This window comes from Lagopus leucura, unplaced genomic scaffold (assembly GCF_019238085.1).
Source record: "Lagopus leucura isolate 7727_CA_CO unplaced genomic scaffold, USGS_WTPT01 Super-Scaffold_739, whole genome shotgun sequence".
Lineage (NCBI taxonomy): Eukaryota > Metazoa > Chordata > Aves > Galliformes > Phasianidae > Lagopus > Lagopus leucura.
In genome coordinates this window covers 10,356,360-10,370,309 of record NW_024962255.1, presented here as the reverse complement: position 1 = coordinate 10,370,309, position 13,950 = coordinate 10,356,360, and the positions used below count along the sequence as shown (strand labels likewise).

The 13,950-nt window shown below is 44.0% G+C and overlaps 2 protein-coding genes across 3 annotated transcripts; both read right to left on the bottom strand.

The window, feature by feature from the left end:
• Window positions 1-86: 86 nt before the first annotated feature.
• VPS26A (VPS26, retromer complex component A) lies at window positions 87-11,729 on the bottom strand. 2 transcript variants are annotated; one of them, XM_042863252.1, is made up of 9 exons: window positions 11,660-11,729; window positions 9,017-9,166; window positions 7,275-7,347; window positions 6,068-6,224; window positions 5,775-5,939; window positions 5,007-5,113; window positions 3,899-3,967; window positions 2,959-3,101; window positions 87-1,812 (listed from the first exon to the last, which is right to left on the bottom strand). In XM_042863252.1, the coding sequence occupies exons 1-9, from the start codon at window positions 11,660-11,662 to the stop codon at window positions 1,699-1,701; spliced, it is 981 nt and encodes a 326-aa protein (XP_042719186.1). In that variant the 5' UTR covers window positions 11,663-11,729; the 3' UTR covers window positions 87-1,698. The 2 variants fall into 2 exon arrangements, with proteins under 2 accessions (XP_042719186.1, XP_042719187.1); XM_042863253.1 differs by lacking the exon at window positions 11,660-11,729 and having other exon boundaries at window positions 9,070-9,147.
• Window positions 11,730-11,945: 216 nt separating this feature from the next.
• SRGN (serglycin) lies at window positions 11,946-13,724 on the bottom strand. The gene is made up of 3 exons (XM_042863257.1): window positions 13,572-13,724; window positions 12,291-12,438; window positions 11,946-12,205 (listed from the first exon to the last, which is right to left on the bottom strand). The coding sequence occupies exons 1-3, from the start codon at window positions 13,648-13,650 to the stop codon at window positions 12,013-12,015; spliced, it is 420 nt and encodes a 139-aa protein (XP_042719191.1). The 5' UTR covers window positions 13,651-13,724; the 3' UTR covers window positions 11,946-12,012.
• Window positions 13,725-13,950: the final 226 nt, after the last annotated feature.

Genomic DNA, 13,950 nt, shown 5'->3' with positions numbered 1-13,950 from the left:
CCTGCAAAATTAAAACTCATGTTACCGCAAAGGCAGAGCTGGAAGCAGTTTAAGCAACCCCCCCACGAACAAAGACAAGGCAGTGCTTAGTGAGAATACAGCTGTTTTAATAAGTCAAATAGCAGCTCAGTACGTTTCTCATTTATTATACATGGTTGCACGATCTGAGGCTGGTTAAATACAATCAGTTTCAAAATATCTCAGAATAATTTTCAGATTACAACATGCAAGTGACCATGAAAATATTTGGCTTTTTGTTTTTTACTTTATTCTTTAAATTTCTGAACAGGCACTTACATGAGGGAGTTAAATTTGCTTTCTTCCAAAAGATACCCACATGAAGAGAAGTATCCTAGCATGTAGTACACAGAGTCTTTGTCTGCTTTATCAAAGTGCCACAGTAATAAAACAGTTCTTACAGAAATGTAATTCAATTATTTGCTTACTCATAAAGTAAGGTTACCAATGACACTTGCACTGAAGTCAAGAAGCCTTGGTTGAAAGGCCAAGTGAACTACAAGCGCAAGTAGCCTCCCACACAGCAGGCCTCGCATTGCGCCCAAGCCCCATATCTGCGAGCAGACTGCACACTCACAGGGAGTAGATGAAGGCTAACCTGTTTAAGCTATTTCTTCAAACACTAAATGCATACGAGATGATCAAGACAAACAATCTGCTGTGCTAGACAAGTGTCCGGTCACTCTGGAGCTTGCCTAGCTTCACAGTACCTTCATAGAAGAGCACATAAAGCACATTTACCATCCTCACAGGCCTAGACAGATGAGGAAGAGGATCTCCTCTGAGGGTATTCTGCCACTCTTACCAGGACAGTGAGGAAACAGATCATGAATGAAGTGGAAACAAAAAAGCACAAGGACCCGCGTAACTGTGTATTTGCAACATCAATGTTACCAGTGTTTAGAATCATTTTGATACTTTACCCACTCACCAGCTGAAAGTGAAGTCATGAGAACTTACCCAAAGCCATTACTTACTGGGCAATGAACCCTCAAAAGTCAGAGGTGACTCAAGTGAAAGGCTTAAGAGAGGAATGACAAAATGAGAACTGGGGGAAGGGAGGGCAAAGACGTTTACTAACATTCTTTGCTTCAAATTCAAAGCTTCTTAGAAACCTTGATAAGGTGTCTGGAGGCTCCAGTTATAGGGCATATACATGCAGCTTCAGTTAAACCCCTGTCTAATACAGCAATTAGAAATCTTAGGACAAGTCCACAAACCTTGATTTTTAGTGTGATTTAGTTATTTGCCTTACTGCCATTTCAAATCAAAACAAATGCAAATAAGCAACATTGGAGAAAGACATGCAATAAACCAATATGAAAAAGGAAATGCTTTTATCTACACCGTGACCAGAAAAACCAAATACACCGGCCTACCATGCATGGAAATAACTAGATTTAAGCTTATGCATATCCAAGTGCATATAACATTGTCAAATAAAAGTAAATATGCAGTACAAAATAGCTTAAGAAAGTTCCAGTGTTTGAGAAAGCACTTTATTTTAAAGGTATATACATACTTGAATGTTTAACTGAAGAACGTTTTAGTAGTATGGTAAATGCAGCACTGTAAGATGAAGGAAGACGGTTGTAATGGGAATTTTGGCCTTCTTTTCCCACAGGCTGCTGTCATCTTTAACCTGCTGAAGCACTGCAAAGTTTTTCACCATATACCAGTTCACATTTCAGGCTGCTCAGCAGATGCTTGTGATTCCGGAGATTCAAACCGCTGGTGAAAGTTTGTTCGCTGTTTCCTCAGCTTCTCAGGTGCTTTTCTCCATAGAATTATTTCCTATTTGAGGAAACAAACACTTATGAAACAACTATTTACCACGAAGCCAGTAGCAGCATTAGACATTTATAGGCAGAATGGGTAAAGGCTTTTGGAAAAAACTCTGCATCCTATTATTTTCCATATGCACTGTACTGTTGTAACCAGAAAGACACCACAAATCATTCAGTTTACCTATTTAGCTGCAGCCCAAATACACATTTATCAATACAAAGCAGTCAACTCTTCCTTCACAATCCTACTGCTCACTGATGGTATTAGAAAAATCCCCCTAATTCTTTCAAATTCAAAGTCCATAATAGAAACTGGAATGCTCCAGTTACCTTCCATTTTCTAGAGTCATATCACCTTGTCTATCTTTTGGAAGGAAGATTCTGACAGACTTTGCCATAGCTTACATAGCTTCATGCCAGCGACCCTTTCCACTATTCCCTTCCCTATTATGTCCTTACAGTTTTCAGTCAAACATCTTGCTCTTACTACAGTTTTGTAGCTTCAAACCTAGGAAAATGCTGGGAATAGAAATTATCTGCAGGAGTTACAAAACCAAGCAAGCAAATGCATCAGTAGCTCATTTTAATCACATAATCTTGATATTCCAAGTACAGTTATTTTATGGCACTTAGCATGTGTATAATCAATTAATATACTGATGCTATAATTAAGAAATACACAGGAAAGTTAGGCTAAACAGGTTATCACGCTAAAGAAGAATGGAAAGCTTACTCTTGTCCTAGGCTCACTGAGAAGACTCCAAGAGGAGCGATCTCCAAAAGAGATCTTTCCCCAGTGGTGGTCAGCTCTTAAATGGGTCTAGAAGAGGTGGAACCAGGCTCCACCCCTTCCAATAGCACAGAATTGCCTACACCTGTGCTCCCAGGGCTGACTCATTGCTCATCTCAGGTGGTCAATCAGAGGTTCAGGCCGTGATTCAGCACTTCCCATGCAGCATTCTAGCTTTCTATCCTTACTATCAGTTATCTTCACTATTCTGCAAGCTAGGATATTCTGTACATCTTTCAATACATTCAACCGCAGAATTATTTACACCATACATAAAGCACAGTAGGCTTCTAATATGTTTAACATTCAAAGCAGCATGCAAAACGCTCCAGAATTCTGCAACAAGATCCACCTGGACCATACCTGCTGTTTGAAGTATCGTCTGTCTTCTTCATCCACAAGCACTAGATTTAAGAAGTATCTCACTGAAAATTTCTTGTTGACATCTCTCATTGTAGGGGTTGGGTCATAGCCTGCTAAGAATAATCTTATAGGAATCGATTCACCTTAAAGAGGAAAGTTTCAATTAGTTCCTGACAACCAGATAACATTAACAGCTTTATTATCTATGCAAAATAAGAGCATCTTCCGAAGCACTGTGCCTTTTCTTTTCACAGAAAGGAACAGACTTCCAGTATCCAAGGCAACAGCCCTCTCACCACCAACTTGCACCTCTCATTAGGTTTGATAGGTTAAGGTTTTTCTACTTATCACCAGCACCAGCTCCCACAAATAGTAGTAAATGGGAGTCTACATTAAGATTTAATCATCATACTTAGACAGCACCTAAGTTACACCAGCTTTTGCTACCAAAGCACCTTTATACTGCTGCTGCTGCTGCCTTGTGCATCTACGAGCTGAGCCCTGAAGTCAGCAGCAAGTGTTCAGAAATAGAATGTTTGGTTTAAAAAAAAATAATAAAGCATACATACACAGAACTAAGTGTGAAATCAAAGGTAGAAGTCAAAACACTTGATGACCTTAAGAGATCTTTTTCAGCCTAAATTATTCTGTGATTCTGTGAAGCTGCATCTTGAACTCTCAACAGCTAATCTGCATCATGCAGTAAAGCTTGAATCAAAGTGCTACATTGATGAGACACAACATTTTCAATGCTAAATAAATGTAAGGAATTTCACTGAGACCCTGGTAGTTCTTAAGTCAATGAAAACATCAGTTTTAAACAGGAAAGAAGCTTCTCCAAAGAAGCTTACACAAGCCACTTTCCTCCTGATTTGTTTTCTTTAAAGTACAATTGTAACTGAGAATGCTTACTCTTCAAAATAGTATCACAAGTATTTACCTTTAACTGGTGCGCCATCCATTATTTCATACTTGGCAATTGTTTCAGTCTCTGTTGTGGTACTGGGTCCTGGCAAAACAAGTTTTCACTGAGAACATGCTTTAGTTTTAAAACCTTGTAGGTAAATAGATTTATCACAGCAATTTCTGCTCTGCAGCACTGGACTTACCTTTTTTTTTTTTTTTTTTGCCATCATTTTTCAGTCACACATAATTAAAGCAAGCAAAACCATCTCCCAGACTGGATAACTGCTTCTTACTATCTCCTTCCAGTACTGACACAGTAGCTCTGGCTACAGCCTCTTCAAAGAGACCCTCAGTACACAGGCTTAGATAAGGGACAAGTATGCAGGGTAAGATTTGTGAAACTTCTCCGTTCAGAGGCCAACACTAGCAACTGATACTGGTAGGCCGTGGTCAGACTAAAAACCCAAAAGGTCTTCAGTCAGCACAAGAGCCACTGTTCTCCAACACCTAAGATGAAGCACCAGCTAGGTTAGTGACAAAAGAAAGAAAGAAAGCACAACTACCTGCCATACCTCTACTGCTACAGAGGCAGGTTCTCCACACAAGCAACTCACTAAGGCCCCAGCCACTTGGGAAGGAAGTCATAAGCCACCTCTTACTGCCTTCCCAGTGCCAGCAGTATGCAAGCCCAGTCTGCAATAATCAGACTACTTCTCCTTAAAAACCTCTTGATATTTTCCATCATATCTCATTTAGGCTAATAGAAGATTATATATTTTTACAGTAGAAGAGAGATTTCATGCCACCAGCTTATCTCTGCAGACACAAAGTCTTCAAGATGCGTTTTACTCTTTTTCCTTTGTTCACTATCAAATCAAGACTGCTTAAGCTCTTCCGTATTTCTGCATGAGCTCCATTTACATTGGTTCAAGCCTGTAGAGCCAGCCCAACACTCATAAAGTCTGTGGCATTGCTCTAGGGTTAATTTGCACAATATGCAAGCGGCAGTCAAACACCAGCAAGAAACAAGCAGACTGAGCATCAGTTCAGCCAAAGCTGCAACTATTGACTTCATTCTCCAAGTATGCACAAGGCTCAACTGGCATACAAGTTGTCATCATCTCTTTTGGATTTTTTCTTACCAATTCCAGTAATCTCCTTTTTGATCAGCTGCAACTCCATGTGCTGAATTTTTATTCTCACTAAGAGGAAATAAATTTTTCCAACAATCACATCCTTTAAGTGATACCTTTAAAAGAAACAAACAGGGGTTTTCATTAAAGAGCAAGCATTCCTTTTACATCTTCTCCAAAATAAGTTACATAGGCAGTTACCGTATCCACCTCTTACTCAGATGTAACTTCTCCACCAAGTTAAGCATCTCAACCAGACCAGTGTAATTAGCACCTTTCCATCACTGCAGTACCAGTAAAGGAAGTACTGCAGTTTTATTAAAAAAAAAAAAAAAAGCCCACATGTATCTGCATTGACCTTCCCATTAGTACTGAAGGCAAAACAGACAAGGATTCCTCATAGAAGGCCATCATAATTAGTAAGCAAACAGCTCAATACAGTAGTCATTAAAAGCGCTGCTTTAAATCTCAAGTCTGTAGAAGCCAGGTTCTTCATCAAGTAGAATCACAGGTGGCCTGGGTTGAAAAGGACCTCAAAGATTACCTGGTTTCAACCCCTTGCCACAGGCAGGGTCACCAACCACCAAACCAGGCTGCCCAGAGCCACATCCAGCCTGGCCTTGAATGCCTCCAGGGATGGGGCATCCACAACCTCCTTGGGCAACCTGTCCCAGTGTGTCACCACCTCTGAGTGGAAAAACTTCCTCCTAAGTATTTTTTTCCTACTTTTCTCTTCCAAGGCATTTATTAGCACATTTCAATCTAAGTCACACTTACTTTGATTTATTGTATTCAAATTCTATATGAAGACAGTCTTCAATGCCTACTTCCATTTTAATGGAGTTGTTTACATCTGGGTACGTAGCAAGCTGATGAACAATCAGATCGTATTCTTTCACTATGTCTGACAGCCGTCTCACTATTGTCACTTTTAGAAAATATCTAGGAAGAAAGCCACAGAGTTAGCCAGAATTATCCAGCACTGGGGAGAAGAGGCACAACACAATTTCTAAATTATGGAATACCCTGTAGGGTAGGAGGGGGAAAAAAAAATCCTAGCAGATACAAACCTCAGTCTGACATTGGCACCAATGTAGGATTCATATGGCTTCTCAACCTGCATGAATTCAAAGTCATAGCTTCTGCTCTGGGTCAGCTCTCCAGGTAAGGCGAGTTCCTTCACTAAGTTGACAAATTCATGTGTATTGCTCTTGTCATTGAAGAGCTCTACAGTTGAGGAAGATAAAGTAGAGCAGGTTTCAGTGTTTTGGTTTTTTTTTTTTTAAAACCAAAAACAATACATACAATAAATCAAAACATTTTTTTGATTTCATTTTTTGATTGCAATTATTATTCATCCCTAGACCTATGTCATGCGATTCCCACTGAGATAAAAAAGCTACACCCTACTGTTAAAAAAGAAATCACTTTATTTATATAAAAAACAAGCTTCTCCACAATTACCGACTGAAAATACCAGGTAAGCAGCAGCAGCAGAAATGAGCAGCAGAAATTCTGCTTTTTTCTCCTCTTTCTTCAGGTGTTTTGTTTTTTGTTGTTTGTTTGTTTTTTTGTAACAGAAGGCAGCATTCCAGAAGAGAATAATTTGCAATAATTTCACAGTTCATTACAGCCAATTCGATAGAAGCGTGTCGCTAGTAACCACTTATTTTCTAATACAGGCACAAAGAAAGGTGTGCTTTGCTGGCTATGACAAAATCTTGTATCATTTCAAAGTTATTTACTGTATCAGTCAGAAAAACACACAGAAGAGGAGGCTTGAAATGTATTCGTAACATGTAGCTGGAGCTGATCTCCAAGCAGTACAGTCACACTACTGGGGAAGTTTTTTGTATTATTCTATTAAAACTTGAAGGAAATGTGGAAAAGTAAAACAAAAAAAAACCCCACACAACAGTAGCTGAAGTCACCTCTGCATAACATCTTGAGAATTTCTGAACTGTAGCATAAGAAAAAGATCCAGCACTGTATCTCCAAGTTTTCAGAAGTCTCTTTTGGTTCTTCAGAAAATTCTCAGCCTGTCTGAGACAGAATACTTGCCATCCCAGTTCTCCCTCACACATCATCCATGATTTTCTGGCTAACACATATCAGTACATCATTTCTGTTAAAAAGGGTAGAATATCATCTTCCTTTAGTACTTGTCAGCCACTGACCTGACAGGGTTGCAACAGATGAGCCAAACTGCTGCAGCCACATATGCAAAGTTCCATAAACCACACCTACCCAACATCCTCTTCATAGCTCAAAACTCACCAATTTGTCCTACAAATTCAATTCTAATTCCTTGGTGCTCTAATCTCTTGCCATGCTGCTTAGAGACATTCACCTACAAAGACAAAAAAAAAAGCAAGAGTTAAAAGTTTAACATCTTTACTTAATACATGGTCTTAGAAAAAAGCAAAAATACATTACTACAAGCCTGTGAAAACTGCAATATCTTCTCAACAACTTGAATCTGAGCTTGAATCAAATCAAATGGTTGATTTTAAAATTAATCACTACCTAATGTCCTACCGAAGCCTCTAAGAAAAATCTAACCATCTGCAAGACTGAACTTAGATAGACCTGAAACATTTGTGTCTCACAATTCAGTATCCAAGCCAGAGCTTCAGCTGTGTTCGTCTAAGCTTTCAGTGACATCCTGGCCATCTTTGAAGGTAGAGAGCTTCAAAACATCTTCCAACAGTCACATTGGGGAGTCCAAAAAAGAACTGATTTAATTTTTTCAAGTCAAGTGCACTCGAGCCTCTTCCTCAGCAGAAAGTCAATGCAAAAGCAAGAGATGACAACATCTGCTACCAAGATTTTTGAATTTGATTTTCATAAACAGACCTCAGCCTCACAAAAACAGACTCTATAATGTTACTTCCCATGGGTATAAAGCATATGCAAAGTTCCCTCACTAGACAGCTATTACTAGAGAAATCCCTGTATCTTAAAATCCAATGCATTGCTGATATCTGAGTAGAAAGCAAACTAAGTGAATGATTAATCACCGTGGTGAAAAGGGAAGAGGCAATAAACTACTGCTCTTCCAAGCCTTCTGATCCCACTGTGCCTGTGGATGTCAGGGCCCCTCGGGCACCTCTCAGGAGCTGCTGATCAAAGCAACAAGTCATCAGGCCAGTGAACATACAAAAGTTAGTTCCCTCCATTTCCTGAGTTTGAGGGCTGTGTTATGAGAGTTTCACATCTGTTTAAGGATCTTTGTAGAGAACCAAGATCTTAACATGGAAAGGCAACATAAGAGCAGGAAGGTGCTTAGTAACAGTAAGTATTTAGTACATATTAGAAGTACATATTTGGAAGTCAGTCTCAGAAACCAATACTTAGGCTTCTCGGAAGAAAAGCAAATCCTAACTATTCAGAGAATGAGAATGCTCTAGAAAAACAAGAATGATGGCAAGAACTCCCTGGGTCTGATACTGAAAGATGAGGAATCCCTCTGGCAATCCCTGTTTCATCTCTCACCTGACAATCCTCACCCCCACCAAGAAAAACTCTTGTTGACTCAACAGCCAGCTAAACTTAACACACTGGTCTTCTGATGCAGTTCCAGAAACCACTTTGGGGCATGAAACATAAGGCTTAGCTTCAGGGGACGCAAAGTACATTGGCTGCACCAGCCAAAAATTACTCATACGCACATGGAGTTGTGGATTTTGGAGTTGAAAGGGAAGAAAGGGGGGCGGATACAGTTTGGAATAGTTTTCTTGTCAGAAGGAAAGACAGGATTGCACGTGGTCACACGAGCAGCTAATTCACAAAGTCAAGATGACTGGAAAAGATTATCAGAAACAACAAACTATTGAAAGGGCTCAGATTTCCCAGTTGCCTGAATAACTATGGTTAAGAAGATCAGATAAAAGAAGATAGTGTTTTCTCTTTGAATAACTGCCTAACCCAAAAGAGCGGCTCTTGCTTATGTGTTTTCTTTTGATTTTCTACATGCATTACCATCAGCATCAGTAAAGTAATTAATAGCAAAAAGTTACCTTTCCTGAAACAGATTCACCATCATAGAAGAGAAAATGCTTTTCTACTTTACCATCTTCTGTTTTCATTTCTGCTGTTTTTCGTGTTTCTGCATCATTAAGAATAACATCAATCTCACAAACGGGACCGAAGAAGCCTCCAAGAAAACTCTGCAATAAAGAATTCTGAAGTTATTTCCCAGTGGACACTCCACTTTAAATGTGGTATTTACCTGCAGCTGTGCCCCACACGTGGGAAAAACACTTGTGCTTCCATGAAGTTACAAAGCCATTCTGTACTCAAGACCCAAAATTTAGCAGTGATGGACAGTTGTTCACCTAGCAAGTAATTGCAATCGGGTCAGTTTCTAAACATATTTAGAGCACAGATTTCACTTTCAAAAAAGTAATCTCTTTTAATGACAATTCCAAAAAAAAAAATTGTGTTAACAAGTTTATTCTGCCTCATTTGGGATTTGGGACAGTGCGTAGTTTTCAGCATGGTTTGTACCCATTGGAACTCACTGCATAAACAGTAGTAACAGATGACCAGAAGTAGGAGGGGTAATGGAGCAAACCAAGGTGAAAACAAGCAGCTAAACGGGGATCTAACAGAATACAGGAAGCAATTCCCTGATTAGAAAGAAGCTGAATAAGGAACTTTTATTTGCTGCCCCCTCCTGTGCCTTGTCATTCGCTTAGGAATGAATGAGAGCATCAACAGGTACAGAAGACAGCAGCTTTTCATACGATCTACCTCAGCTGTGCCACTCTGCTATCAGATACAGCAGGTGTTTCTGCTTACCTGTAACACTGCTCCAGATGCTGATATACTGCAAGCACTAAATGCTTCTCCTCACCTTACAACAGCACTCCCGAGGCACAAACTTTTGACTATTATCAAACAACCCTCACTCTTTGACCTTGCTCAAACATCTCTCACAACAAACTGCAAAGCAGGGTAGCTGTTCTATGAAGCTCAGTAAGGTCCATACTAAGTCCCACATTTTTTTCTTAAGAACCAGGCACTAATCTGCTTTGATGTACTAAAGTAGACATTATGGTAATTCGGGGCAATATTTTTTTTTTCTATTTGTTAAGCACTTGTTTGTTTGTTTTTAGAAGCTACACTGTTCTGGATAAGGGCATCCACTTCAGCTGTACAAACACAGAATATGTGAAATCATAATTCTTGCCTCATCAGCTGCACAGGAACTCATCCAAAACCTGAGATCCTGAAGTAGGACTGAAAACAAAATAATCTACAAGAGCGTACAAAACAAATGCAACTGCCCAGCAATAGGAATGCTGAGCAACTTGCTGTAAGACATGGTGCAATTCGAAGCTGTAAAACAGCCATTCACACACATCTAAAGCAGCTCTGTATTAGCTCAGAAAGCAAGTGGCCCTAATTCCAGCCACACAGCTACAAGGCTTCACTTACAGACCCTATGTACATCTCTTCCATGTTCTCAGAGGAAAGCAAAAGCAGACAAGCGGGTAGGTGGTCAAACCGAAGGCTGAACAGACCTCTGAGTGCCTGCCAACCACATGCAGGTGCATTCACTGCTGCAACAAGAACAGAGGCTTTGGGGTTTTACTGCTGTGTTGTTTTGGTTTGTTTTTTTTTTGTTTTGTTTTTTTTTTTTTTAAAGTAACTGCTCACTAGAATTGCTCTGAGTTTGGCTCCCGCAGAAGGGGGATGCAGGAAAAAAAAAAACAAAAAAACAAAAAAACAAGATTTCAGATTTTTAGGCTATTTTAAACTGTCACACGAGTTATTTTGGCATAGTCATCTCTCTTATCTTCAGTTTTGTATTTGTTTTCCAGGTTAGCTCGTGTTTGCACCCCGTCCCAGCCCATGCAAGGAAGCGCATTACCTCCAGGTGAGCATTACACAGGGTGGTCACACAGCATTTTTCACCCCGAGAAGGTGCACCGTGACTTGGAGCAGCCAGCCAGCCCTAGCCCTGTATCACACCCCTGCCCAGCACACCATTCTCACGCTCCAGCTACACCCTCAGAAATAAGCTGCGATGTCAGCCGGGAGGACGTGAGCATATGGAGCAGAGAACGCAGAAGTCGCCAGCTCCTCCAGTTGCCAGCAGATACTGCTGCAGGGAAACGATGCGAGACAAGACGCCTTATTTTCAGAACCCACGCCGCGTCTTACTGTGCTCCAGCTTCATAAAGGCAGAACCGGACTCAGAAAAACCAAACGCTACGGCGCGTTCCAGCCCTCGTGCAGGAGGTGGGGATGCTGCCGCACGAGGGCTGGAAGCGCCGCGCGGCGTCGCAGCCGCACCGAAGGCCAGCCGTGGCGGCTTCGCCACGAGCCCTCGGTAAGAAGGGGAACGCGCGCACGGCGAGGCTCGGGCAGCCCCACGCTGAAGCCGGCTGCGGCCCGTTACTTCCCGCCGCCCCCGCCCGCAGGCCACGCGCCGCCCGCTCCCGCCGTCGGGGCGCAGCCCGGGGCCGGCCGTGTGGCGGCGGCGGCTCGGCACTCGCCGCAGGCCGGGGAAGGGCCGTCGGGGCGGCTCTCCTCACACGCGGCCACAGGTGGGCGGCGACGCACCGTCCGGACCGGGCGGCCGCCTCGGGCCTCGGCCCCGCGCGGCACGGCCGTCGGTAACTAACGGCCGCCGCTGCCCCGCCCCCACTCACCATGGTCGGTGCCCTCCGCCGCCGCCGCGCGCCACCAGCAGCCGGCCCGCGCCCCTGTCATGTGACGCTCCGGGCGGCCGCGCCACGCCCACCCCCGCGGCACGTGACCGCCCCTCCCCTCAGCGCCCCGTGGCCGGAGGGGCGGTGGCGGCGCGTGCGCGGCGGAGGGGCGGGGCGGAGCTGCGTCGGTGATGTGGTGCGGCGCTCGTCGCCCCCCGACCGCGTACTTCGTACCAAAACGAGCGAAGGTCGAGCTCGAATAAAGATAGTGCACAAAAGCCACGAGGGTTGTAAGACAGCGGTTTTATTGAGCAGGGGATGGGTCGGGGACCGTCCGTCACGGCGCCGAGGCGCTACGGCAGCAGGGCCTCCTCCTGCAGCCGCTGCCCCAGCCCCGCCGGCAGATCTGGGCGGTGCGCGGACCGGATGGCGGGAACGGCCTCAGCTCCCGAGCCCGAGCCCGGCTCCAGCGCCGGCTCCCAGCCCGAGCCCGACTGCTCCTCGGAGAGCGGGAAGATGTCGCCCAGCTCCTGGTACCTCTTCATCCTGAAACACCGGAGCCGTCACAAACGCTGCTTCCCTCTCTCGCCTGCCGCATGCCCCGAGCCCACCCGCGAATCCCCGCACTTACAGGGCAGGGTTGGCCAGGGGCGGCAGGATCCTGTTGGCCGCGTCGTCGGGCAGCTGGAACCGGGGCCCCATCTCCTCCACGCAGTTGGGGGACCAGGCGTCGGGCCGGCACCGCACCCGCTTGTAGCGCGCCCTGTGCGCGGGGGCACCTGATGGGAGCAGCCCGCGTCACTCCGCAGCTGAGCAAGGCTCCAAGGCTCGCCGAGCTGCTGCCTCGGCTCGGTGCTGATAGACCCAAAGGACCGAAGCAACGATCCTTCCTTTCAGCCTCGTTTAATTAACTTGTTCTTAACCTCCCTGGCACGCTGTGCTCCTTTTGGCACTTTATCTAATTTTTCTTGGGAATGTCTGCCTGTAATTATGGCTCTATTGCCTTATGTATTGCTGTATAGTGCTAGGTGACTTTCACCATCCTACTACACTCTTCTGCAAAAGACAAAAAATCTCTCAGGAAGGATTTCCTGTTGCTTTCACAGCATATTCCCTTTTTTTATTTACCTTCCTTAGCACCTTATTAAGAAGACTGGTGTTTTGTAATAACAGAAGAAACAACTGTGGCCGAGTACTTTGCACATAAGCATTACAGAACTGAGGCTACAGACAACGTCTCAAAGACCATCCTCAGGATAGAAACAGCAGTAGGTGTCTAATGGAAGCCTCTCACTGTCTTAACCTTGGTTTGATGGAGAATTATCCTACATATGCTTGCTAAGTGTTTCTCTCTTGCAAGAAATGACTCCACAGGGCACTTGTCGTCATGAATCAACATTTCCTTTTCGTTGTTTAGTGCTGTGTGTTGCAATACTTTCTGTACCCAATAAACTGTACAGTTTCCTCATACTTATACACAATTTCCTCTCCTCCCCCCCAAAGCAGACTGGAGACCAGAGTAGTTATGACATGGGGACTGCAACAGGCTTAATTTGTAACTGCATAACGGAATAGCAGGGCAAAACCAGACCTCTAAGGGAGGGCTGGATAAATGTATACATTGGTATATACATTTGAGATGTGTGTGTACATAGAGTAGTTTACTTGATAAGGTCTTCTTCTCATACGGGCCAGGTGAGAGACACAGAAATATTTCATTTGCAAGAGGTATCTTATCTTCCCACTCCCCCTCCAGAAAACAGAACTCTAGCAAAGCAGGCTTCCTAAGCAGACCTCATTCCTCCTAGAAGGTCAATTGCAATATTCTCCTTTAAATTTGGAGGCTGCCTCCTCAGCCCACACTGCCTAGCACAGAAAGAGTATTGCAGAGAGAACAACCGCTCGGTGTTACCTTGCACTGTGCATCCCACAAAGAGGATTACACAAACAGCCAGGAAAATCCTCCTGCTACATCTGACCGGGAGCTGCATGTTGGCCGGCGCTCCTCCACTCCCTGCCAGCCTTCACCACGGCCTCGCGCTTCAGAAACACGGCAGGGCAAGGAAACCGACTTTTAGACAAGGTTTCCAAAACCTCAAACCCAACCCATAACCTGCGTCACCATTTCCTGATTGACTGAAGTGAGACATCTGCGGAAAAGCCCAGTGCTCCAGCCCCTCAGTCTCCCACCCAGCACGGAAATCTCCACTCTGGTGCTGGCTGTGCGGAGAAGCAAACCCAAGGCAAACCCTCCAGGCACACATCTCTGCCCACTGCTCTTTCCTCCAGTA

Bases quoted from the DNA above. Each gene is read 5' to 3' on its own strand.
- VPS26A (XM_042863252.1), bottom strand. The intron at 6,225-7,274 runs GTGAGTTTTGAG...CCTCAACTGTAG, and splicing joins TGAATTTGTAGGACAAATTG to AGCTCTTCAATGACAAGAGC. The intron at 5,114-5,774 runs GTAAGTGTGACT...TTTCTTTTAAAG, and splicing joins TTTGAATACAATAAATCAAA to GTATCACTTAAAGGATGTGA.
- SRGN (XM_042863257.1), bottom strand. From the start codon at position 13,650: ATGCAGCTCCCGGTCAGATGTAGCAGGAGGATTTTCCTGGCTGTTTGT. The intron at 12,439-13,571 runs GTAACACCGAGC...TGCTCCCATCAG, and splicing joins TGTGGGATGCACAGTGCAAG to GTGCCCCCGCGCACAGGGCG. The intron at 12,206-12,290 runs GTAAGTGCGGGG...CCGGTGTTTCAG, and splicing joins CCCCTGGCCAACCCTGCCCT to GATGAAGAGGTACCAGGAGC.